This window comes from Colletes gigas, unplaced genomic scaffold, assembly GCF_013123115.1.
Source record: "Colletes gigas isolate AHSC1104 unplaced genomic scaffold, ASM1312311v1 Colletes_gigas_Sc00010, whole genome shotgun sequence".
Lineage (NCBI taxonomy): Eukaryota > Metazoa > Arthropoda > Insecta > Hymenoptera > Colletidae > Colletes > Colletes gigas.
In genome coordinates, this window is record NW_025106639.1 from 5,579,828 (window position 1) to 5,603,527 (window position 23,700).

The window sequence follows — 23,700 nt, forward strand, 5'->3', positions numbered from 1 at the left end:
AATTATTCCGACTCTTTAATTTCGAAGCTCCGTACCCGGAACGAATTATAGAGTTTATCAGAGACGCGATTGTGCTCTCAGATTCGATAATTTTCGACGCTCTTAAGAACCGAATGATGTTTGCAATATTTTCGTAGAGTATTAGGAAGGCTAGTAGTTGAAAAATTTAGTCAGTAGATTTAAAATGAACCGCGAACGTAGAGACGGACGTAAATTTTGTAATCACAGACACAGTCGTAGGAAATTATTTCTGTGATCCAAGAATCCAATACAAACGGATCTCTTTCCTTTGACGCTGGCGGAAGCGACGATAGGGTTCGATCGTCGTTGCTTAGACACAGAACGAACGAAATTAATTACAGCTGTCAAACATCGGCGACAGGGAATTGTTAATAAAGCGGAACGCGCGCGTATCGAATTATCCGCGGTGCGCGTCGAGCGTCGTTAAAATTTTGATACCCGCCCGACGGGCCGATAACTGCCGCGAACGCGGCCCAGCGATGGTCGTTAACGTCGTGGAGCGGTTTTAACGGCGAGACGAATTGCGATCCGACGTAAGCTCGTTGCGGGCCGAATTAACAGTCAAGGGTCGCGAGAAGCCTCGCGCCCAGCTAATTACTTTATCGCCCGACTAGTCGTAAGCTGGGATTTTCGGCGGCCAGATGCGCTGGAAACGATCAACGGGCCATTGTCACCGTTAGTTTTCGCGCCGTGCTTCCGGAATTTCGCGCAAAAAAGAAACGACGATTAGAACGTCAAACGTTCCTTTGCAATGATCGCCTACGAAACGGTACAACAGTGATTAAACCTGCAGAATACTTAGGAGGGGCTGGTCCTAATCTCAACCCCATAAATTGTTATACAGGGTGTTCGACCATCCCTAGGAAAAATTTTAATGGGAGTCGGATGTGGGATAATGGGAATCAATTTCTTGATTGAAGCTTCGTTAAAAAATTATTAAAAATTTCAATTCGGTGATCAATTACAATCATTTTTAGTGAATAGACATACCCCCAATTTAGTATTCTCAATTTTCGTCTCATTTTGGCCTCTAGAATCTCTCAATAAAATTTTTTCCAGGGGTGGCCGAACACCCTGTATATTGTCCGATGCTAAAATCGAAACAAGATTGAAACCGATGTGTCAGGAATGGTTCCGTTCGTTCGAGACAGCCACATTAATTAGATCAAGACAACCGGACTCGTGCATCGACGCGACAATCGCGTAATTAGGTTTCCGAGCGGAACTCGGGCGGATTCAAAGCTCGATGGCTTATGATCCACGAACGTCCTTCCGTTTCGTTGAACACGAAAATAAAGCAGTTCTTATCCCAGGCGATCCGATATGATAATCTTGTTCTGCACGCTTAACTGAACCCGTAGAAGCCTTTTCCGTTTCTCGTTTCGGAGTCGCCGCGAGACAGAAAGATAAAGTAGGTTCGCTCGTCGTTTAATAACCTTGTTATCGTTCCGTTACGAGTGTACGGCCCACTCCGGGGACGAGGAATCGCTCAGATTCGTTCCTTTCGTTATCCCTTCGAGCGCGCAATCGAATAATAAGTACATTAAAATTCTAATACGCTACCTTTATACGATCAAGTTTATTGCGACCGTAATGCCGTGTACTTTATTTCCGACGTCGCGGTTATCTGATGCGAATTCGTTAAAAATTATTTCGCGAAACAAACTTTATCGTCAAGAATCTGGAACAAATTTACCTCTAATTAAACGCTTCGAAATCACTGACAATGAGTTAATTTTTATATAGAAATTTTCCTTTTAGTTAGACTAGTTTCTACTTGATCCTAGAATGATTCTGTTTCCTTCGAGTATTCCACACTTGTGCATTTTCAAAGATCAAAGAATCGAATATAAAAATACAAAGATGTTGGCGATTGTTTTCGATATACGTTAATGTCGATGGCATAAACGAGGGGATGTTCGATGGAAGCTCGACGTGCGCTCTCGATTTCGCGAGACGCGTCGTTTCTGTCGTGACTGGGAAAAAGAAACGCTCTGTAGCCGGAGAAATTCAGCCATCAAAGACGGAGTCACCTCTTCCCGTCCTTTCCTTCTTTTCTCGGTGTAAGGCACTGCCACGCATCGATGAACTCCGCGTATTCCGCAGTCTCTGCGCGGAAATACCTCGCCATGCGAAATACCGTAGCCAGAACTATGTTTGAAATTAGCATTAACAGAGAAACTCTAGCTGCTCGCTGGGGAACGCATATTATCCAAACGCCAAGACTTTGCGCGAAAATCTCGTTTCCTTCTGTCATTCTTATCGTTCGTGGGGCGCGTTAGATTCTGCCCGAACGAAACAGACTTCCGGAATACAAAATTTACCAAAATTATATAATATAAACGACGCTCGCGATATCAAAGAAATCTATTTCATATTGCATAAAAGTGGTTCAACGAAGGGCAGGTTAGTGTTCCTCCCTGTTTATGGTTCCTCTGTAAAACCATTGTCAATGCATGCAGATCGCTTTCGAGACAAATTTACGGCGCTGAAAGACAATATGAAAATTGCTCCGCCATTATTAATGTTCTAAAGGCAGCACGGATGAATATTCAAGAAGCATATTTACATTCTTTGCATGATTCGCTTCTCTGTCGGAATGTTGAAGTTATAAAGGAGAAAAGGAAACGTTCCATAGACTAAAGCGACCAATTCAAGTTGTCACTTTGCTTTCAAACAAATCGTTGCAAATTTATTTGCTTCCGTCGTTTTGCCAATGGCGGTAGACGGCAGGTAGGAAAATTGATAATTCGCCGGTTGCTTGGGGTTAAATGGGTAGAAAAGCCACCCGGGGGGGAGCATAAGGTCGAGATAACACCGTTTTCGCGGCGGTGATCCATATTTTAAAACAGACGTCGATGGTCGCGGGAGTCGCGAAAGATTGAAACTTTTCCGATAAACGCACTCGTTATATTCCGTCGTTCGGTTGTCGGCGCGGATTACCATCAATGATTTAGCGGCACCGGACGGAAGCTGGCGGGTGCCGGAGATACGACGATAATTCCAGGACGCAACTGGATGTCTTATTAATCCGAAGAGCAGCCTTTAATTTACAGGCGTTGCCTACTACTTCAACAACGGATTACACGGAGCTAGCTCGGCCACGGCGTACAGTAAATGGCTGCTTAACGTTTAATTCCATACCGGAACGTTTACGTGGGCCTCCGGGCTAAATAAGAGACTGCTGGGAAAAGGATGGAAGCGAGAACGCCACCGAAAGTCGAATCACCGCCATAATAAACGCGGTTGTCAAAATTTCAATGCATTTAAAAACTGTCGTGACAACCTTTCAGTGAAAATTCAAAGTTTTATATCTGTTAAAAATTGTAAATTCGTTGACAGTTGCATTTATACAATTGACGAACGTTCGATACGAATAAAATAACGAGCACGTAAATGGTAAATTATGGCAAATAAACAGCGTTAGCGTCGGTAGGAATTTATTAGTAACCGGCGTTTGAAATTATTGCGAATGTGACGCGGCCAGGCAACCGTACTGGAAGGTTTAAACGAGTAGTCGAGAGGGCGACCCTCTGCCATCGTTGTCGACAAGTCGGCCAGAAGTTTTTCCCCCGGTGCTGGGCGATCAAAATATTTTTCACGAGCAAGGAAGCCCGCGATCCCGTTCCCGCGACCGAGCCAATTAAACTTTGCCAATGCATCGGCCCCGTTGTATCGGAAAACTGTTTTGGTAAGTAAGCGAACCGTGCTCGAGGACCGTTTTGCCAAAGTCACCAATTACGGAGCGACAGGGGTTATGGAGAACTCTTTCTCTCGTTTGTTGCTTTACGGAACACGGAATAATGCGTTTGAACCAGCGTCCCCGAAAGAAAAACGAACTCTCGTACTTTATACGATTATAATAATTTCCCTCAACCGTGGTTCGTTACGAGGAAATGCACATCAGTTCTCGGGACAGCTTTCTATATTGAAATTACACGTGAAAGGCGCATTTTGATGATAGAAATGTTGTAAGATTCGAATCTGAACAAACAACGAAGTCACGTGCACGCGTAGAACGTCCACGTTCGAACGTGTTCAACCATCGTAAAGTGTTGGAAGATGTTTTCCCGGAGAATATCGACGGTATCGATAAAAGTTCCGCGAACTCTGACAGCGAAATTTTCACAGAAACGTCCAGGAATTATTATTGCGTCGCGGGATCACGTGAACGTTCTTACCTGTTGGCAGGTGTGGGATTTCCATAGGCGACGCATGGTATCACAATGGTGTCTTTCAAGCGCGCCGACATATAAACCACCTTCTCGTTTATCATCGGCGGCATGGAGCTCCGTGTCTCTGTAAACAGAAAAACGAAAGGATCGCATAAATCCTCTAACGACAATACGCTCGGAGCGTCCTCCACAAAAGATCCCGGGGATTCACGACGCGCGAAATAATGAAGAAATCTTCCCGGCTCCCCCCGTCCCGTGCAGATTTCTTCGCGGCTCGAGAGAGAACTTTCGCGAAATTTTGGACAACGGCTCCGAGGCTGGAGGACCTCCCCCTTTAATATCTCGCCCGGGAAGAGGCTCCCACCATCGAGATGAGTTCCTCCAACTTTTTTCCGCGCGACGCACGCGATATATATTCAACGAGCCCACGAAACGGAGACGGGACGAATCTGCTGGCTGAGAACGCTTAAACGCCGTCTCATGCTCGGAACGTTGGAAACAATCGATCGTCCTTTCTCTCCATTTTTCGGAAGGCGACGAGAAATATTTCTTCGAAAGATTTCTAATCGAACGAGATACTTCACGTATTATTTTACGTTACGTTTCCTGTCTCATCTCGATATAAGTATAAAGACTTCCATGTAAAATTCTAATTCCCCGTGAACGAAGATACTGTGGAAAAGTCGTGAACGGGGTGTTTTTTTAGCGTCGTCCTCGACGAAACGGAGGATTGAAAACCGGCCGTTGTAAATTACGGTATGAAATCCTCCGTAACGCGCGCGTGCCAGAGCGATCATCCCTCGCGGAACTGTCGGAGGAGCGCGAAGCGTAGCAGGAAAATAACGGAAACACCGAGAAACGGTATTGGATTACATTGTTCGGGAAATTGATAGCGACAATGCCGCTGCAGATTTAACAAAGGGCGCAAGAAGGAAACGGCGGAGGAAATACATCCTCCCGGTGTGATCCTACGGGCTTCTTTCCCGGTTGATACGTACACGGGTGCGTCAGCGTGCTTATACACACGTACAAGGTTACGCTCGAGCCTTCTCTTCCCTCAGGACGAGTTCATGTAAGTTTGTTCCGTGATATACGGGAAATGTTTTCCACGGCGCGTCATAAATAGCCGCCGGGTGAAAAAGGAGGAGGAACAAAGGGCACTTCGCGGCAGAGGGAGGATGGAGAGGCAGAAGAAGACGAAGGAACAGAATCTAGCGGTGCACGCATCAGCCCCGACGTTTAATGGGGAATTATGGTCGCAGATAGCGACCTCGTCTCGCGACGCGGCGCGCCATAAAGGGACAGATAACAGGGCGGTATCTCGACTAGGAGAGAATTTCGAATCGCCGCGACTGAGTCGGAAGTCGTACTCAACCATCCCCTAACGACTGCTAGGGTCCCGTTTGACCCGATCCAGAGTTTTATCGCGGAGGCAGTTTCAACGTGTCGGTTATTCGTGATCCGTAACGTTCGGTTTTACAGTGACGTAAGTTTTTGATCGCCACTTAAAACGGAGGAACGGTCCGGCAAACTCTCGTAACAATTATCTGGGTAATGAAAGCTCACTTTATCAACGAGAATTCAGGATTTGTCGGAAAGAAAAGATTTGATATCGTGTAACAGCGGATACTTGACGTCTTTGTAAATTTCGAGTATGGGATTTGTTTTCAGTGTTCAAGAAGGGCCTTTTGTGCTGAATTTTAAGCAAAAGTGGCGAGAAATTGTCTTTTACACCACGAAAGGAAATGGGAGTGGTTTTTTAAGGGTTGAACTTGTACATCGAAGGGTATGAGGTTCTTTCGACAAAGTTCGAAGTCAGAAGGAATTCTAGACAAACACCCTCTTGAAGAAAGGGATGTTTTAGAGTGTTCGTACTCGAGTTGAATCTAACTCGTCAAAGTTTCAAAGAGTGTCAACGATTCCTCCACTTTTTCTTCTGAATATCGTTTAATCAATCAAGAGTCCTCCTGGGAAATCACTTAAAAATGATATTATTATATTTCGTTTCGAAGAAAACTACAATATTCGAGTTAGGAAAGATATCTTTAGCAAAATTATCGCTTCGACGAAACTACTTATTCCTTGATCAATGGTATCGTAATCGACCCATTCGTTTCATCAAGAATTCATTAGCAGATATTCCCGTCATTAACGATGCCCGAAATAGATCGACTAGGGAACCACGACCGCTACGAGGCGCTCCGGATATAGTAATAACGAGTTAATGAATATTGCAGCAAAAGGACTGCGTATTTATTAACGTCAATGATGAAGCGGTTATAATTAAAGCAGACCATTTTTCGGATGGCGAATATCACCATTGGCTTCGTTCCCGTCACCACAATTTCTGACAATTTATTCACCAAATTCGCCAAACTCGACGAGACGAATCCAATATAATTAACAAGACAACTCACGAAGATCAGATCTCACCAGATCTGGAGTTACGAATAAACCAAAGCGATTTTCTGTGAGTTTCTGCGTCCAGAGGCGGACGATACAAGGACACGTCAGTCAGTTTCATCGCGGCCTGGTTATCAGTCGCCCCGCGACCCGTTTCTCTGACGAAATCGCCGACGAATTCGATCCGTCCGCGCGGTTCGAGTTCCGACGATGCATCGATTCGTCGGGGACGAGGGAGGCTCGTCGAGGGAATTTAATACTCCGCGTTGGATTACCGGGGCGAGCGTGTCGCGTTGTCACCCGAGTACCTCCCCCCTCACGACCCGGAAAGAAGATACTCGTAACGCGGCTTTTAATCGTCAATGAACGCAAAACGCTTCCCCCGCGAGGAGAACGAAAGCGAAACGACGAGCCGCCTGTCGCGCGCAGATCCGCGAAACGGGCGTCGCGGTGCACCGTGGATTCGCCCTCGAGATGCATTGAAGCCGGAAGTGGCTCAAGATGGTGTGGATCTGACGTTTACACCGAGGTTTGACTAACTGGTTCCGCGCGTTTGCGCGTAATGAAGCTTGCCAGCGAGATCCGGCCGGTTCTGCTCGCGACTCGAGTGTTGCATGGCTGACTATGTCTCGATCAATTCCACTGCGACACGGAGAAATCGATCTCATTTACAAAAATTTCACGATGGACGTCGAAGCATCAAACACTGTGATATCTAAATCACGTTTTAAAAATTTGAGAAGCGATAAAAATACGATAGAGCGCGACTTTGATATCAAAGCAAGTAGAAATAGTCGATATTGGTCGGACGCGATTGGTAAAAGTTAAAATTCAATTTTCTCGAAAACGAAGCACAGTACGAACAAACTCTATTCCACGTTTTCTACTTAATTTTATCTGTAGAATTATGTCCAGCCCGAATTTAGCTGGAAATTTGAAAAATTCATAAGGCGATGAAATAAAATATTGTTAAGTGTTTCTCTGAAGAATTTGAGAGTGAAGGAGCTCCCATAATTCCAGAGCCCATTCTTGTATTCCGAACGTATGTCTTACGGGATCTATTAATGTGATAGCACCACCATCAAACTGTATCGCGTCGACTCTGATTAATGTTTTGTCATAAAGCGAAGATGGATAGTCTGGAAGTTCATCGACGGCTATCCCCGACTCCGTAGAACGCGTTCTATCGATTTGCGCTCACAGGAGGACAATAATTTCGCTATCGTGGAATTTTATAGAACCGACCTCCTTCGAACTCGAAAATTCGCCGTGCAATTTACGGTGCTAGCGTGCAACAATGGCTAATTTGTATCGGGACGAAAAGAACAAACGAAGATGCCAGCTGCCCAAGAAACTAAAAATTTAAAGGGGAATTCTCGCGTCGGGGAAAGAACCGGAGAAGGCGGGCACCGATTCTTACGGGAAAGAATTAGTTTCGCCGAGAAAACGGAGAAACGGACCCGAGATCCATTAGAATGTTGCGTTCTTGCGAGCAACGGCAAAAAGGGAGCGACTTATCGATCAGACGGGTCAGAAAACCTCAACATTTCCCGACAATTATTCATTCCAGCTTATCCATTTATAACTCGCGTTCCAGGACTCGTTTAAAGCGTCGAACGCAACGCCCCGAAATATTTGTTTTTTTTTTTTTAGAACCGAGCTCCGACGCGATTAATTTCTCCGTTGCTGATAATTTAAATTGCAACGTGCCCCGCGTTAAAAATGTCCCGCGAAGACCGGAGTTCGGAACAATGTAATCCGAAACGGACAGGGTGGACGCGATCCCGAACGAAATTATTTCGCGACCGCGCGATCCGCGACTACCGGAAAAACCACTCGCGAGCGCGTGACTGGTACAACTGGCCCCGAAGTTCCCGCCGATTCGAAAATTTTCGCGCCCGGCCCGCGGATAATTCCGAAAAGTTTGCTCATTACTCGCGAAAACCACTGTACAACGGGGCTCTCCGGTTAATTTGATGTATTCCGAACGCGAGCTACGAGAGGCGGTCGCGCGCCCTCGCCCGAGCCACGGAATATGCAAACATTCTCTTGCCCCCTCACCCACGAACTTTGTTATTAACTTAATAAGTATGTAAGTGTGCTTAGCATAAATTCATAACCCGCTCGACGGTGACCTGGCTTCGTTACGTCCGCGGCGGGGCTAAAGTGGCCGGAAGAATTGAAACCGGGAGCACGAGTCGATCTTTTGCGAGTCAAGGAGGACCTGGTCAACCGCCTTTACGGCTTTGTTTCTTATAATAATAGAATCGCAGAGAAATCTGTATCTAATTCGTCTAGTCTGCTGCGTTGATAGATGGATTCGTCTGACGAGAAAATTTCGACGATACCAGACACAACGGCGGAGAATTCGAGGAAGTGGAAGAAGACAAAACGTTCGCGAAATTAACGGGGCAGTTTCGAAATTAACGGATCCCGTGTTTCCCTGCGAAGTGAAAAATGCTTGATCACGGTGGACTGGCATGATGCACTTACAAGAATTGCTATGTAAACACGTTTAATCGTTTCTCAGATACTGGCGATACCACCTGGGGTTTTAATATCCCGCGATTGCGAATGAAACTAATAAAATCCTAAATCGATTCTACCGGTATTCCGCAATTTTCAATTAGAAGCGAGCACAATAGAATTCCCCGTTGCATTTTATTTATACCGCGATAAGAATGTTTTCTGCTACGTACGATCGCTTTTGTCGGGAACGAACAATTTATCGTTTCGCTTCGAATCGTGTTTTTAAACCGCGGAAGGATCAACAAGGCTCGAAGAAACGCTCGACGGAATTTATCGTCGAGTTTTAGCGACGGAGCACGCTTCGTCGAAACTTTTGGAAAAACATAGCGCGTCTAACGAGACGATAGGAGGGTGGTTGAACTGCTCCGGGGATGTTCCCGGCCGAACGAGAAACCGGTTACCGTAAACAAATCTTCGGTTGGTGTAGGTAAAGCTAACAATTACGGTCGTGCTTGCACGCGAAACACCGTATCCGGAATCGCGTGCTCCGCACGGGCTAATAATAATTTCCAATCCCGTTAGAGATAATCTGTATTTAGACAACAACTGCGCGCGCGATTGCCGTAAACCAAGTGTTTACTCGGGGCTGCTGCATAGGAATTCTAAACAATTCCTGTAACGGGAATTTTGGGATGTGCACGCTCCACAACGGTTGTCTTCCGTTTCGAGCGACGCGGTAGGTAAATATTACCCAGGTTACACGTATCTCGCGATAAACGATTGCCCGCGAAATACCTATTCCACGAACGCCTGAATTTCTGCCAGGGCTGACGCGCCAACTATAAACAGCCCTGCTCGTTCGCGTTCAAATTTTCGCGCAATGTCCTCCCTGACTCGTTGTTGGCTTATCGATACAAGTTTGAAACGGTTATTCGGAGCACCAAAGTGCCCAAAAACCTACCAACCGTAACTAATTTGTGAAATTTAATAATCTGTGACCCGCCACATTCGTGTACCAACAAACAAAATCACTGATCGTAGGTGAAAACGTTTAATCAGTGGAGTTTCAGATTTCACCGCACCGTTGTTAGCAGAAATATCAAAGATTAATGCAATTTGAAAGATTTTAAAGAGCAGATGCTTTTAGCTTACCGTGAATAATTGTTTCGAGTGCCTGGAAAAATACAGCAGGGAAGAAAATCGTAAATATCACGGAGGGGGTAGCGAAATATGAAATTGTACTTGTTTCGTTGCCCCGTATCTAATTCGTTTTCATGAATACATGTTTGTTAATATATTCAAATACCCTGCCTGTATTTCACCGCCCCCGGAACGATTCCCATATCTCGCGCACGTAATAATCGCTGGACCGCTGTAATAACGCTGATTAAACTTATATAATAATTCTAGCATGTAACGGAGCGGCTATTAAAAATGCAGCAGCGTCGCGTTATCGCGAGTCGTATCTGCTACCTAATTGTATTTTCCTCTGAATTTTTTGCTACCCGTAGATTAGAGAATGCTCGAATTCCCCCCCGTCTCTTGCGTTTCGAAGCTCGAAATTTTCCAAGCTACGATACAGATTAAAGGCGCGCTTCTATTTCCGTAAATTCTTTAAAATCCATCGTCGGTGCCGAAACGCTCGAAAATCGTTTTTCACGTGAACGGGGCTGGAAATTCGTTGAAAAATCGCTAGTTCGAGGGTTAAGGGGGTCGGGTTACGAGTAGTCTGCACGGCTGGCGTCGCTTACGATTAAAGCCAACGGTGTATTAATTATTCGCCGGCAGGCTGCGCGGACTTATCGACTGGGTGACAGCCCGATATACCGGTCGATCCAGGAAGAGGGTGAAAAATAAAAGCAAAAGACGGGGGAGAGGAGAGGGGGGGGGGAATATTGGCGAAAGCGGATAGGAAACGAGCGATAAATTATGACGCTTCCTACGTCGAGGATTAACGCGGCACGGGGGAAAAGTGGCGGCGAAGAACGTGCAGAATGTCTTGGGGTATTTTCTTTTTTCATCATCTTTTTTCCTCATTTTTTTCCCGTTTTTTTTTTTTTTACGCATCGTACACGGACGTCTGAAGCTTCAACGCGAATCTGGAGGGTAGGTGTGGCATGTGAAGAGAAGCATCATTAGTTAGCCGAGCTCGAGTGGAGATTTCTCCCCTTTCCCGCTTCTTCTTCTTCTTCTTCTTCATCCGCGTCTTCTTCGTCTTCCCGCGTGTATATTTTTCCCTTTCTTCGTTCCTCCGCCGTCCCCGAGACGAGCCTGTATCCGCGCGCGTAACCCCAAAGCAGACGTTAGCATCACTCGTTACCCGCGCGATGCTAACCGACCAAAACGACAGGGAAACCTTTTCAGACGGCCTCTCGATCGCGGGTCTCGTCGCCGGGAGTCTGGCAATTACCGGGCTAAGGGAATTTTTCCTTTGATCGGGCGCCGATCGTCCCGAAGGCTCATTAACCCTTCGCGGTTTAATTTCGAATACGCGCGACAGACGGATGAAACCTCCACGCGGGAATCACGATCGATTCGCGGCTACGATTTGGAACATTCGTTTAAAAAGTACAGACAATGCTTGATTTTCTATCTTCTAGAACGCGTCTTTGATCAAAAATTAAACCGGTACGAAAATGGAAAATAAATCCCTTCGAATTTCTATAGTCGATGGTTTTGTCCAACTCGAAATGTACAATGGCGAACGCAAGAAAGAAAAGTGCTTTATTATCAATAAATGTCGTTATCCTAACAGTCGTGTCTCCCTATTAGGTCGGACAACGGAAGCTCTATGTAATTAGCTTGCCTTGCTGGCCAGTTTTGTCAGTCTTTCGTTTTCCGATTGCCTTTATTTACGAAGAAAGTGAACAATTTCATCACACTGAAAGCTTTCGAATGGTTTTATCAAACGAACAAAGTCAAGTCTATCGCGTTCGCTGTCGTTTCGTACACGCGAAGGATCAAACAATCTCGCGATACTAATTCTTGTTTTCAGTCTTGAAAGATTCGTATATGAGGGAGAAGAACAAATTATGATAAAACCTAAGCCAAGTATCATGTTATGCAGAATGTTAATCTTATGGGTGCGTTTTCAGTTCTACGAACTTTGCGTTTTCCAGGTCATTAGACGCATCTTACTTGTCTCTGGGTTTATTATTTGTCTTCCTCGCAAAAAGTTATTGCGATACTTCTATTAAAGTAGCCGCCAGCGTAAAACGTATTTGAACTTTAGGATTACAGAATGAAACTTGCGTACTTCGACATACTTACGCGAACTCTTAATTAAATTTCCGAGCATCGTTGTCGTCTCTGTAACTCGATTTATTTTTACAAGCATTACAAAGACGGCGGTAAACATGATTATGGGCGCGCTAACCGAGTATGTGCAAGTACGTTTAACCCTGTTTCTACTTGGTTACAACTTCGGGTCGCATTTCAAATTTCAGCAGATGTATTACGTTACACGCTTAAACGTTCGAGCTTGATATTCCAGTCAAGGCGTTTAAATTCTTATATTTTAGTTACCAAAATTTCCTAACTGGCTTAAACATCGGATGATGCGTCGAACAAGTATCGACTAACGTTTCGAAGGGTGAAAGGCTCTCGAGCAGCTCGTATCCGACAGAATTTCAATAAAACGTAGGGAAAGATAATAAAACGTGTTATCCCGTTCCAAATAATCGCCATGAATTACCGTGTTCCCGGATACACGACATCGTTTAACGCGAACAACCCCTGTAGAACGAGTAGTGGAACCTATTAAAAGGCCAGCCTCGTTATTCAACGAGCATAATTCACCGAAAAAACATCGCGTTATCGGCAATAAGTGGCCCCGGAGCCGTTCGAACGAGGCCTTTAATTGCATCGCGTTCGTTAATGAACCGGGCTGAACTTCGTTCCCCGACCGTGGCACTTTTTCTCTATTCACGTATGTTTCACCACCACCTTTGGCGTATCGATCGATCGACAGTCATTCGCGGCGGGTAACGCGTAATATCGAATCGCGCGCGACCCTGCACACCGAGAAAAGTGAGTTTATCGCGGATTTCCACGTACGCCGTAATATCCACCGCGATGTTTGCCCTCGCTCGACATGACGCGTGTACTTTTCGCGGGGGCGGAGACCCCTAAACGTTTCGGTGCACGCAGAAATGTCGAAGGTACGCGAAAACGACGATCGAATCGATTCCCATCCGACACATCGCCAAAAAAAAAAAATCATTAACGCCTCGACGGTTGATTTAAAATGGCTAGAGAATGCGTGAAAATTACTCGCGCGTTGATTACACCCGATCATTTTTAATTTCGAGTATCGCGACAAAATACAAAACGCGAATGGGGAAAAATGACCGCCACGCACGCCCAATTAAACCCGTAGTCGATCGTTTTGTTTCAATCGATGGCTCGTACGGCGAAATTAAAACTAATTGTGCGTGTATTTGACAGTTACGATGTCCACGGTATAAATCAGCGCTGTTTATAAATTCATTACAAGCTCTCGAAAAAATTGCCGTTTCGACAAGCGTATATTGTTTCTTGTTTCCCTTGGCTCGCCGGTGAAAACTTAAAAAAAACACGCCGAATCCGTTGATTCGGATAACGAGAAAGGGCTCAATCAATGCCGCCAGTCGAGCAGAAGTTTCGAAGCACATCGTTCGTAACGATTTCTAGCTCGCGGGGTATCAAAGACAATTACTCGGAATATTTTCCTCGACGGTGTTTCGAGAGTTTACAATAAATTTGGGAAAATGTAATTTCACACGGACCGCGTGGTACCTAGATTTTATGGCGTCGAACGATCGTTCGAATCGTCTTGCGAAAAATCGTAGGAGGCGCGACGCACGAACAACGAGCTATAAATGTCCGCCGTGCAAATAACAGCCGATACGCATCGGAGGGAAATAACAATACGCGTGTTTTCGAATCGTCGACGGTGCTTTCTTCGCCGTCGGCGACTCGCGGCGTCGTTTTTTCCAACGGAAACGCGATAATAATTGACAGACCGTTCGGCGATTCGACCGCGGCCAGAGCAAACATTTAATTGAAATCGAACGTATCCAGGGGCGTGCGACGAGCCGCCGACCGTACAGAATTGCACGTTTTCCTTGCCCGGGCGAATATCCCGCGGCGTTCCGAGTGCTCGTTTCCTCTATTTTTCTATTTTTCTATTTTTTTTTTTTTCTTTCCCCCGGTCCCCCCCGTTGGCCGTTTGTTATTGAAAAAATTTAATAACCGCGGATACAGCGTCTTCGACCGGGGGGAAACAGCTGATGGGAAAAAAACAAGAAATCGGATAGAGGACCCGGGGAAGCGACTCGATTTTTCGATCCCACGGCGAAAACTCCGAGCGTCGAGGAAACGCCACGAGCGTCTAGCGGTTTTCCAATTACGGAATCACGCACTCAGGGGTAGGGAGGGGGGAGGAAAACCGGGGCATAGGAAACGAGACGACCGAGCCTCGATGGAGACCCACCAGGTTCGAAAGCCGGGTAGACTGGAATCACCGGGGCCGCCGCCATCTGACGCTCTTATCGGAAAGTAGCTCATAAATATTCAACGGTCCTCGCGAGAAATTTGTAAATATCGTATCGGAGTGTAATAACTTTTCGTTCGAGAGCCAACCGTTGGAAGAGGAAACGTTCCCCCGCCCCACGGGACGTCGCGGAGCTTTTATTCCTTCGATATTCTTATTAACACCGTCGCTTTTATAGCGAAATCTTACGCGTCCCGTATTAAAACTTTATTAACCGGGTTAAAAGCGACGCTTCAAACGAACGCGCAACGAGCCCGTAGCTAAAGGACCCGGACTCCGCCTTCTCCTTTTCCGAAGCGTTATTATAAATGCAAAATAAAGGAGACACGAACCCTGATTGGCGTGCAAGCTGATTGCACCGGCGTTAAACTGCAGGACGAACAGAACTACCCCTTCGTGGGAGGAGGAAGTTCAATATTTCTTTAGAGATGTTAATGCTCCAACTAGATATTATTAACCGTTTCTTTGTTCGGTAAAAATATGTGCCGTGCAAGACACTGTTAGAATTTGGGAAAATAAATTTTTCAGAGCCTGCATTGTATCAGACGAACAGTTTCGGTCAGGAAAATATTATGATACATTCGTGTATCGTCGAGCAAAAAAATTGGCTATACAAGGAAATCTCTGCTTCGCCATATCGGATAACATACGGTCGCATGAAATAATATGTGGCCGTATCGAATAACGCACGTGCCATATCAGCTCGTACGCGTCCACATAAGATGGTACATGCCCTTATCAGGTTCCGGACGACAGCATACTATTTTCCGAAATGTATTCCGAAGCAAGCACAAAATTCAAGGAAACTTGCAATTTTTGCTCGAATGACAGGCTACAGATTAAGTAATCGTGTCCGAGCATTAAACACTGTGAAAATACTCGTTGACGAGGGTTCCTTCGATATTGCGCAACCTTTGCTCGACGAGCAAGAAAACGTGGAGTTATACCATAAAGAAAAATCTATTTTCCATGCTGGAACAGCGAAGACTTTAAGGAAGAAGCTGAGAAAAAAATTTTCTAAGCCTCCGAGGGGAATTTTCACGATGAAAAGACAACGTTGTCATTGTTTCAGCGGTGGACCTTAAGTGGTGACCCCCGCAGACACCCAGTCCGAGCGTTAATTACCTTCGAGGGCGGAATAAGCGTGCTTCGATCGCGTTATGAATTTTGAACGAAACTGGAAACGTGTTATCTTATCCGCGGGGAATACGCCAAGTGGATTTTAATGCACTCACCAGTCAATTGAAGCCTCCCAACGTTGCTGCTGACGACCGTATCCTGCGTCAGACGATGATGCGTCCTGCACCGATAAGTTTGGTCCGCGTCCTCCCGCGTGATATTCAGTATCATCAGCTCGCCGCTCGAAAGCATGTGATACTTCCCATCTGAAAACAGACGTCGAGCGTCAATCGTACTGGAGCACAATCGGAAAATTCTGCGCCTCCGATACTGCTAACCACGAGGGAATAAATTGGCGATCTTGAAAATTTTTTGGATTATATATCTACAAAATGAATTATTTCAGAACGAAGATTTCAAGATTGAGCGAACCGTTGGAATTAAATGCGACTAAATCGATTTGCGTTTAAACGGATAAAGCGCAGCGACACCGAAGTATCTCGAGTTTTCAATTTTGTATTCGAACGAGAACGAGTATAATTAGGAGAAAATGATGAAATTATTACGTAATTTGATCGCCTCGAATATTACATTTACAGAGGGTCCGTTGTCAATTTGAATAGCTTAATTGGTAGCGCGGTCGATTTGCAATGGATCCATATTCGAATCGCCGTGCTGTATGAATTCCGGGGCTCGAATTGCGATAATAAATATTCAAACGGCCGGGGCGAATTCGTTCGTGCCTCCGTGCATGGAACGGGAAAAGTTTGGCCCAGCTATCGACCGTCTTACCCCGATCGACGAGTGTATTAACAAATCCGTCGGGATTATTAGTGGGCATATTCAAACCGGCTTCGCGATGCATACCTTAATCGAACTCCTCTATAATTAATGAAGTTTGCCTCGTTAATGGTTTCACGGCGCCGCCAGGTGAAAACTTTGCCTATTGCACAGTGACGGACGAGCCTGCAGTGCGCCTAACGGCGAACTATAACAATACGTTCGGTCCAACGATAGTCTCGATCGTTTGCAAATACTTTCGTATCGATTCTACCCTCGAGAGCGTAATATTCCATTTTCTGGGAAGGCAGTACACATAGTAAATACATTCTTTCTTCGAGATTTCAATGAAACTCTGTACGATTGTAGGGCAACCAAAAATATTGGAAACGTATTTTTTTATCGACCAAGGGAGGAAAGTTGCCCTTAAAGTTAAACAGGCTGCAATAAACTGCACTTGCTGAAGTACCATCAAAGAAACGTGGTCCAGTAATTACATTATCGATGATGTCACACGAAAGTTTAGAGACTATCGATACTCAAACGCTACTGTTCTCACCCAAGGAGAATTTCCAAGGGGCCAATAATGTGAATTATGTCTATTAACGCGGCCAGCGTTGGCAATTGCCGTAAACTTGGAATATTACAGCGATTATACTTCGTATCGCCGCGTTCAATTTTCTCTTGCATTCGTTACGATTTTGTAACAGTGTCTCATCCGTTTGCAAATAGTCCCTAGTGATATAGAATAAAATTTTGCCACGCGAGGCTTTGATTCCGTGAAAATCCAAGTGGAACGGTCGAAACAAGTAGAAACATCGAGCAATGGTCAGACGCGCCGTGCAAATCATTCTACGAAACATTTTCCACTACATTCTCGACTTATTTTCACATACTATAGCCTTCGTCGACGCCTCCCACACAAATGTACAAAGTTTCGGAACAAAATTCATTAAAAAATATTGAAATTTTAATCGTTATCGTATATTTTATTCCTCGGTTCTCCGCGACCCCTGCAAAGCGTCGTTCGATCATGAATTTTACACAAAAAAATTGTCGAAGGAGGCGTTCGACGAGTCCGGGCGAAATTCCGCGCGATCGAAATGGAGTCCGCCGCGCGGAAATCGAGAGACTCCACCGGTAATCTGCGCAAGACGTAAGTATCTCGACCTCGTTCCGATCCACTCGATTATTTCCACGAGCCGCGATATCACCCGGGGACGATCCTCGAAACCGACTGCAGCGAACGTTCTCAATGAAAATCTCCCCCGCGGACGCGATCCTCGCCGCGAGATCCTCTCTCTCTCCCGGCGATCGCGGAACGGGGTAAATAAATTTCAAGGATCCGCGACGGAAACGGTTCGTTCGCCGCGGGCGCGACGAGGATCGCGTTGCTCATTCTTATTTATGAGCGACGTCGTTGCAGGCCGTCATTAAGCGATCTGTATATATATAGAAACTCTTCGCTCACCTCCCATCGTGGACGGATAGATGTTGAACGACGGCTCCTGAAGCCAAGACGTGATGGTGACGTGGTCGCGAACGAAACTGGGAACGTTGCATCTCATAAGTACGTTGTTTCCAGGGAAACCGCCGGGACATTGCACTTCCGGATCGTAACGCTGGTTCACCACTGAAACACACAAACGACCAGCCGCTAGAATGCTAGGCTGAAACCGCACCGCGTCACGAGCTCCCTGGTCCGGGGGAAAAAACTGCGGTTCGGGAAAGTTCGTATGCTAATGACCAAGGAGGAAATTTGTTCTCGCGGATTTTGGAAAAACGAACGATCGTTGGGGCGACCAAAGTCCGACAAGTACGATCCTCGATGCTCGCATACGAGAGTTGCGTAAATTATGTGTAAATTAAAAATATTTAATAGTACCGAGACATGGAGTTTTCGGTACGATCTTGAAGGAAAGCGAGAAACGATATTCCAAATAAAATTTCACAAATGGACACGGAATACACACAGGAGGAATCGACCACTCTATTTTTCTATATTCCGGAGACTAAATAAATGGTTTACGAGGACGCGTGGCAACTTTGATTGTACTTAATTCTTCTCCGTGAATAAGCGGCCGCGATGGTATTATCGTTAATACGGCATGTAACGTGCGCGATGGCAACAGATATCGGATCAGCGGGTAAATACATATTACGTACCGCGTTACGTACACGCGTAATCGTATAAAGATCGGCTTACAAACCGAACAACCGAATATATACCTCAGAGACGGATAATTTCCCCTTTTGTGCCTCCCGCGAGTTCTATCAGTCCGTAAAGTTGCCCGCCATTATGGACATTACCGTACAGAAATTTCAATAGGCTTCCCCTCGGATAAGGATTTATGACTGCTCGAAATTAATTGCCGCCCGTTTTGTTCCAATATTATTCGAAGCCGGCAGCGATACGCGGTTATTAATAACCTAACCTCGGTAAACGTAACAACGTTAAACGTTGCATCGTTGCCGAAACCTGGACACGATTTCTGCTGTAACGAGACGCGGAACGTTGTTCGTCCCTTTGGAAATAAAGACGCTCGAAACACACGGATTTGGATCCGCGGCGGCGCGGTTTTAGCGACGAAGACTAAATTATTTCGTCGAATCGATACGGTCCGTTCTCCGGTTGCAGATATACCCGGGACACGTAAGAATGTTGACCTCCGACGTGCATTCTTCCCAGTAAACAGCTCTATAAATTCCTAATCGTTCCTCGATCGATACAATTATCATAACGCGATGTTGAGCAACCAACCGGAGCGTATGTGCCACTCCGTTCGATCAAACGCGCGATATGGTCGCGGAACGTGTCTCGAATACAATTTTCCACCCAAGTTACGTATTCACCCACCTCGAGAAACATCTTTTCTTTCTGAATTAACGTACGGTTTTACTGTACTTACTATTTCGTGCGAATGGAAATAGGAATCGAGCCTTCTCCAACAGAGAATGATTTCGTAAACGTTAATTTCAGATTTACCCAGGACCCGTACGAAAAAATATTTTTCCCCCGTGCACGGCCGCCGGTTTCGATAAAAATTCTCGACAAAAACAAAAACATTCATACGCTCCGCGAACAATGTATATTCATGCAAGCAGAAATTCCGCAGCAATAGATTTTTGAAGGACCATGAATATTTCGCGACTCCAGCGAGGCGTGTGCCCTTAATTCCGGGGGGTCGATTCGACGCGATCGCGTCCCCGGAATTCTTTCCCGAAGGCAGTCGCCGGGATTTAATTGTCTCCGTGCTCGGAAGGGCGAAAAAAAAAGCTGTTAAGTGGCGCGGCGAGGGTGTAAGGCGAGATGGAGGGCGGCACCGCGGGATTAAATCCGGCCTCGCGACTATAACTACAAGATGTTGATACCGTCTCCGACGGAATCGACTTTCACGACGGCTGGTGAATCCTGGAATAAAACCAGGAGTCCAAACGAGGCGAGAATGGAGCCCTTAATTAAAAAAATCTCGATAACCGGCGAACCTACACTTTGAAAAGGCCATAATGGAAATTGAAGGCGGAACGCATCCGCTGTTTACAAGGGAAAAGGCTAAAGCTAGCGAAACATCGACGAGAACGGATCTCTGACTGTCGAAGCAGTAGGTTTTAGAAAATGCTGTTAGCAAAAGAGTATGGAAGTACGGTGACATCGTTTTGATCGTAGATTTCCGAGGCTGGAAGCCTATAACCTCCTGATACGAGGCTCGTGGACGGGATTAGCGTTTCCATCCCTTGGCGACGCCACCCCTGGGGGATTATTAGACCCGGAATATGCCAGACCTCTCATCTTTTTCGGGTCGCGGAAGATCAGGTGCTCGTGGACTCTTCTTGACTCGATATTTGATAGTATGGACGTTTTCTCCAGGGTATTTCTCCCAGACTCTTTGGGCATTGTTTAGACAATGCATCCTAGATCTTATAGCGGTGGTTCGAATATGATTCACGTTCGGAATATTTACAACGAAGCGACAAAATAAAAATCTTTGGCAGGCCTGCTCAGTAAATTTCCAATAGTCTCGGGGAACGCGTCGAACCTTAATTTCACCCCCAATGGCGTGGACGAAAGACACACCCCGATCGCGAGGTTCGATTTCGTCTGTCGATCGATGGTTCCGCCGGCACGATCCCGTCGCGTTAATCGACGCGAGAGAAATCTGCGAGCCGACAGGGTGTCTCGATGATACGGGGGATTGGGAGCCCTTAAAAGGGTCGCGGTATCTTATCCAAAATCTCGAGGTTGTCCCGATCCGGCCGTGAACTAGCGTTTCGCGTAAGTTGATGGTCTCGACTGAAAGGTTGGCGAGAGAGCAGGCCTGAAAGTGGGTGGGCGGCGAGGATGCAGAACGAGAAACCGTGGTGGGTAAAGAGAGAGGACCGGGCGTAGGGGTTGGTCGGACGGAGGGTGGTTGCGGGCGCGAGTAAAGGAAAATGTGGTGGTGTGTAGGGCCCGGCTCTGCAACCCGTTTCGAGAGTCAGCGGAGCGAGGCACTCAGACTCCAGAATGGGGTAAAAACTCGGTGAGTTCGCCTCTGCTTCCCACCCCCCCGTTTGCCCCTCCTTCCGTCCGTTTCCAGCCTTGCTACCACCCCGTATCACACGGCTCTCGGTTACGCGGCAACCAAGCCAAGCATAAACTCGGCAGACGTATCGCGGCAGGTAATATTTACAAACCATGAAACCTACGGGAAGAGATGAAGCCACGAGACTCGTCCCCATCCGTCCCGTGCCTCTGACCCGTCCTATCCCTCGGCCACCTACCCAGGGGCAGGGGAAAAGAGACCTCGCGTCCTCGAAATCCACCGTGCATTTTTTCGGCGACTCGAATTTTACGCGGGCACGAACCCCCTCCGGAAACTCGACGCTTCGCTTTAACCGTACAACGATCCTCGAAAATGTTAGAAGCCCGCGCACGGTTCATTCGTTGAATCTAGCAATATTATTTATTTTTTCAAGAAAAAAAATAAAAGTCATTCGTAAGTGGTTCGATCGTCCAAACTCAATCTCATCGAGTACACGATTTTTGAGCTTCCATATCATTTCGACATTATTTTGTCTTCGTCCGAAAAAATAACAGCTGACGGTCGAGCGTCGAAAACGCAACAATATCGAGCTTGTTTCCGCGACCCAGCGCGAGACACTTCACCCACGGCGGATAATTATTCCCGCGAAACTTTCCGAGGGGCGGGGGAGGATTTCGTTTTTAGAAAAAAAAACGAAAGCTTCAAGAACACTTTGCCGACGCTGGGGCGGCGAAACGAAACGAAACCGTTCGCGCCAGCGATTCGCGAAACCCGTCGTTCAATGGACAATGGAGAACCCCGAAAGGGTTTTAGACCAGCGCAGGACGACGGAGTTGCTTTTAATTAAAAATAATTGTTCCCCGGGCGACCTGGGGGTAACGGCGAAAAATCACCGTCCCCCTCCGAGAACTCGCCGAGAACAATTTCATTTTTCGCCGGGGCGGTATCCTACGAGGGGAAACACACCGCGGTTATGATAATAAGATTACTTTAAGCGTCTTATGCGCCCGCGCGTACGGCCCCCAAGCGCGGAAATTCCGCAGACGCTTTACGTCCGACCTACGAAGTATTTGCGGACCGATAAAACACTACCGCCGTTTCCGGTTTCCACGGAATCTCGTTTCACCGCCGGCCGTGGCCATGTATATTCAAGCGATTCGATCTCGACGATGACGGTCCCGCGCCTCGGGAAATAATTATTTCAATTGCCAATCGCGACGCGGTTGTTGTTGTATCAACGGGAGCTTCTCGATAATTGCGTAATTGATGTCGCCGCGTCTTTTATCGCTTCTTCCCGCGGCACATGCCTCTCCATCGAATCGTTGATAGCAGAAACGTTCTAGTTTTAAGCTCGCGATTGTCCTTTCGGTGGAGATTGTAAAATATCAAGAAACTTTCTTCGCAGAGTGGTCCAGCGGCGCTATTCTTAATAGAAATTGATGGGTCGTGAGCCCAAACACGGCCACCAAAGAGTCTAATTTACGAAACTATTTCCCCGAAACTAAGAGACTCTCTCGAAATGTTCGCGGCCCTCGCACTCGGGACGAAACGCATCAGGCTCGTAGTCGCAGAAATTAGGATAACGCTCCAAACTTCGTAATTGATAAATTTCCGTCGCCACCCGCGGTGTGAGTTTGTAATCTTGGATGTCTCCGAGCTCCAAAGAACAGGACGAACTGGACAGCTCGGAGCGAATATCCATGAAAAATCTGATCCCTTTTCGCTTCGAGTCCAAACGCGTGTTTCTCGGCGTTTGCCTCGAGAACAAGCCGTATTAACGGCCGCGTAGGGTTCGGATCGCGATATTCTAAAGAAGAAATGTTGCCAGTCGGCCGCGCGGAGACCGCTGAAAGGACCGCGCACGAACAAAGGAAGTTTCAGCGACGCGCGAAAACATCGCGAGACGCTGCGCGTTGTTCGCGCGGAACCGCTCGGGGCGGTCGTTAAGATTTCTCGTTGCGGCCGGCACGAAATTAATCCGGAACAACGAAATTTACCGGGAAGAATAAACTCCCGGGCGTACATTGTGCCCGTGGAAACGATAGAGAACGAAGAACCGTCTTGGCGAGATCGATCGGGTTGGAAAGCGTTTCGTCTCAGCCGCGAAAACGAACAATGCGGCGTGCCGGTGTTTTTTGCGCAAACGTCGTTAAACCACCGGGGTTTCTTCGAGACGTATTCTCGCGGCACGAATTCCCGCGGAGTATTAAGCGGGCATCTTGACGAGAGACGGTCCCGTTCGTTCCAAGTCGACTTTTTTTTTCACCGTCGCCGATATTCCATCTGCCTCCGGTCGCGTCGGTCTCGTTTCTCGTCCTCCTTTCGTCCCCTTGAATTTCATCCCGGACCCGGCCACCAAAGAAACTATCATTGTTCCGACGAAACAACACGACCGTATCTCGATGGCAAGAAGGATTAAGAACGCTGCCTCCGAGCCAGCGCAAAGGATGCAGAAGTAATTTTTATTGTAGTTTATTACCGAGGCCCGGGCTCCTCCCGGGACGCAATTTCCTCCTTCGAGGATCTTAATTAACTTCTTTGGTCGTCGGGCTGGGACATCTTTAAACAATTTGTTCCGCGGTCTTTAGTCGCGTCTTCGCGAGGGGGGTTCGAAAAATGACCGGCACTTGGGAATTTTTGTTCCGGAAAAGCTCGCTACTTCCGTAGTTAGAACCCT

The 23,700-nt window shown here is 46.6% G+C and overlaps 1 protein-coding gene across 1 annotated transcript in view; it reads right to left on the minus strand.

Annotated features, from left to right (window-relative positions):
• Window positions 1-23,700, minus strand: part of LOC122398039 (Down syndrome cell adhesion molecule-like protein Dscam2) — a 178,718-nt gene that overhangs the window by 73,336 nt on the left and 81,682 nt on the right. The window contains exons 3-5 of the mRNA XM_043397639.1: window positions 17,972-18,133; window positions 15,837-15,986; window positions 4,203-4,320 (exon numbers count right to left, since the gene is read on the minus strand). Of these exons, the coding sequence (XP_043253574.1) occupies window positions 4,203-4,320; window positions 15,837-15,986; window positions 17,972-18,133 (430 nt within the window). The remainder of the gene's footprint in view (window positions 1-4,202; window positions 4,321-15,836; window positions 15,987-17,971; window positions 18,134-23,700) is intronic.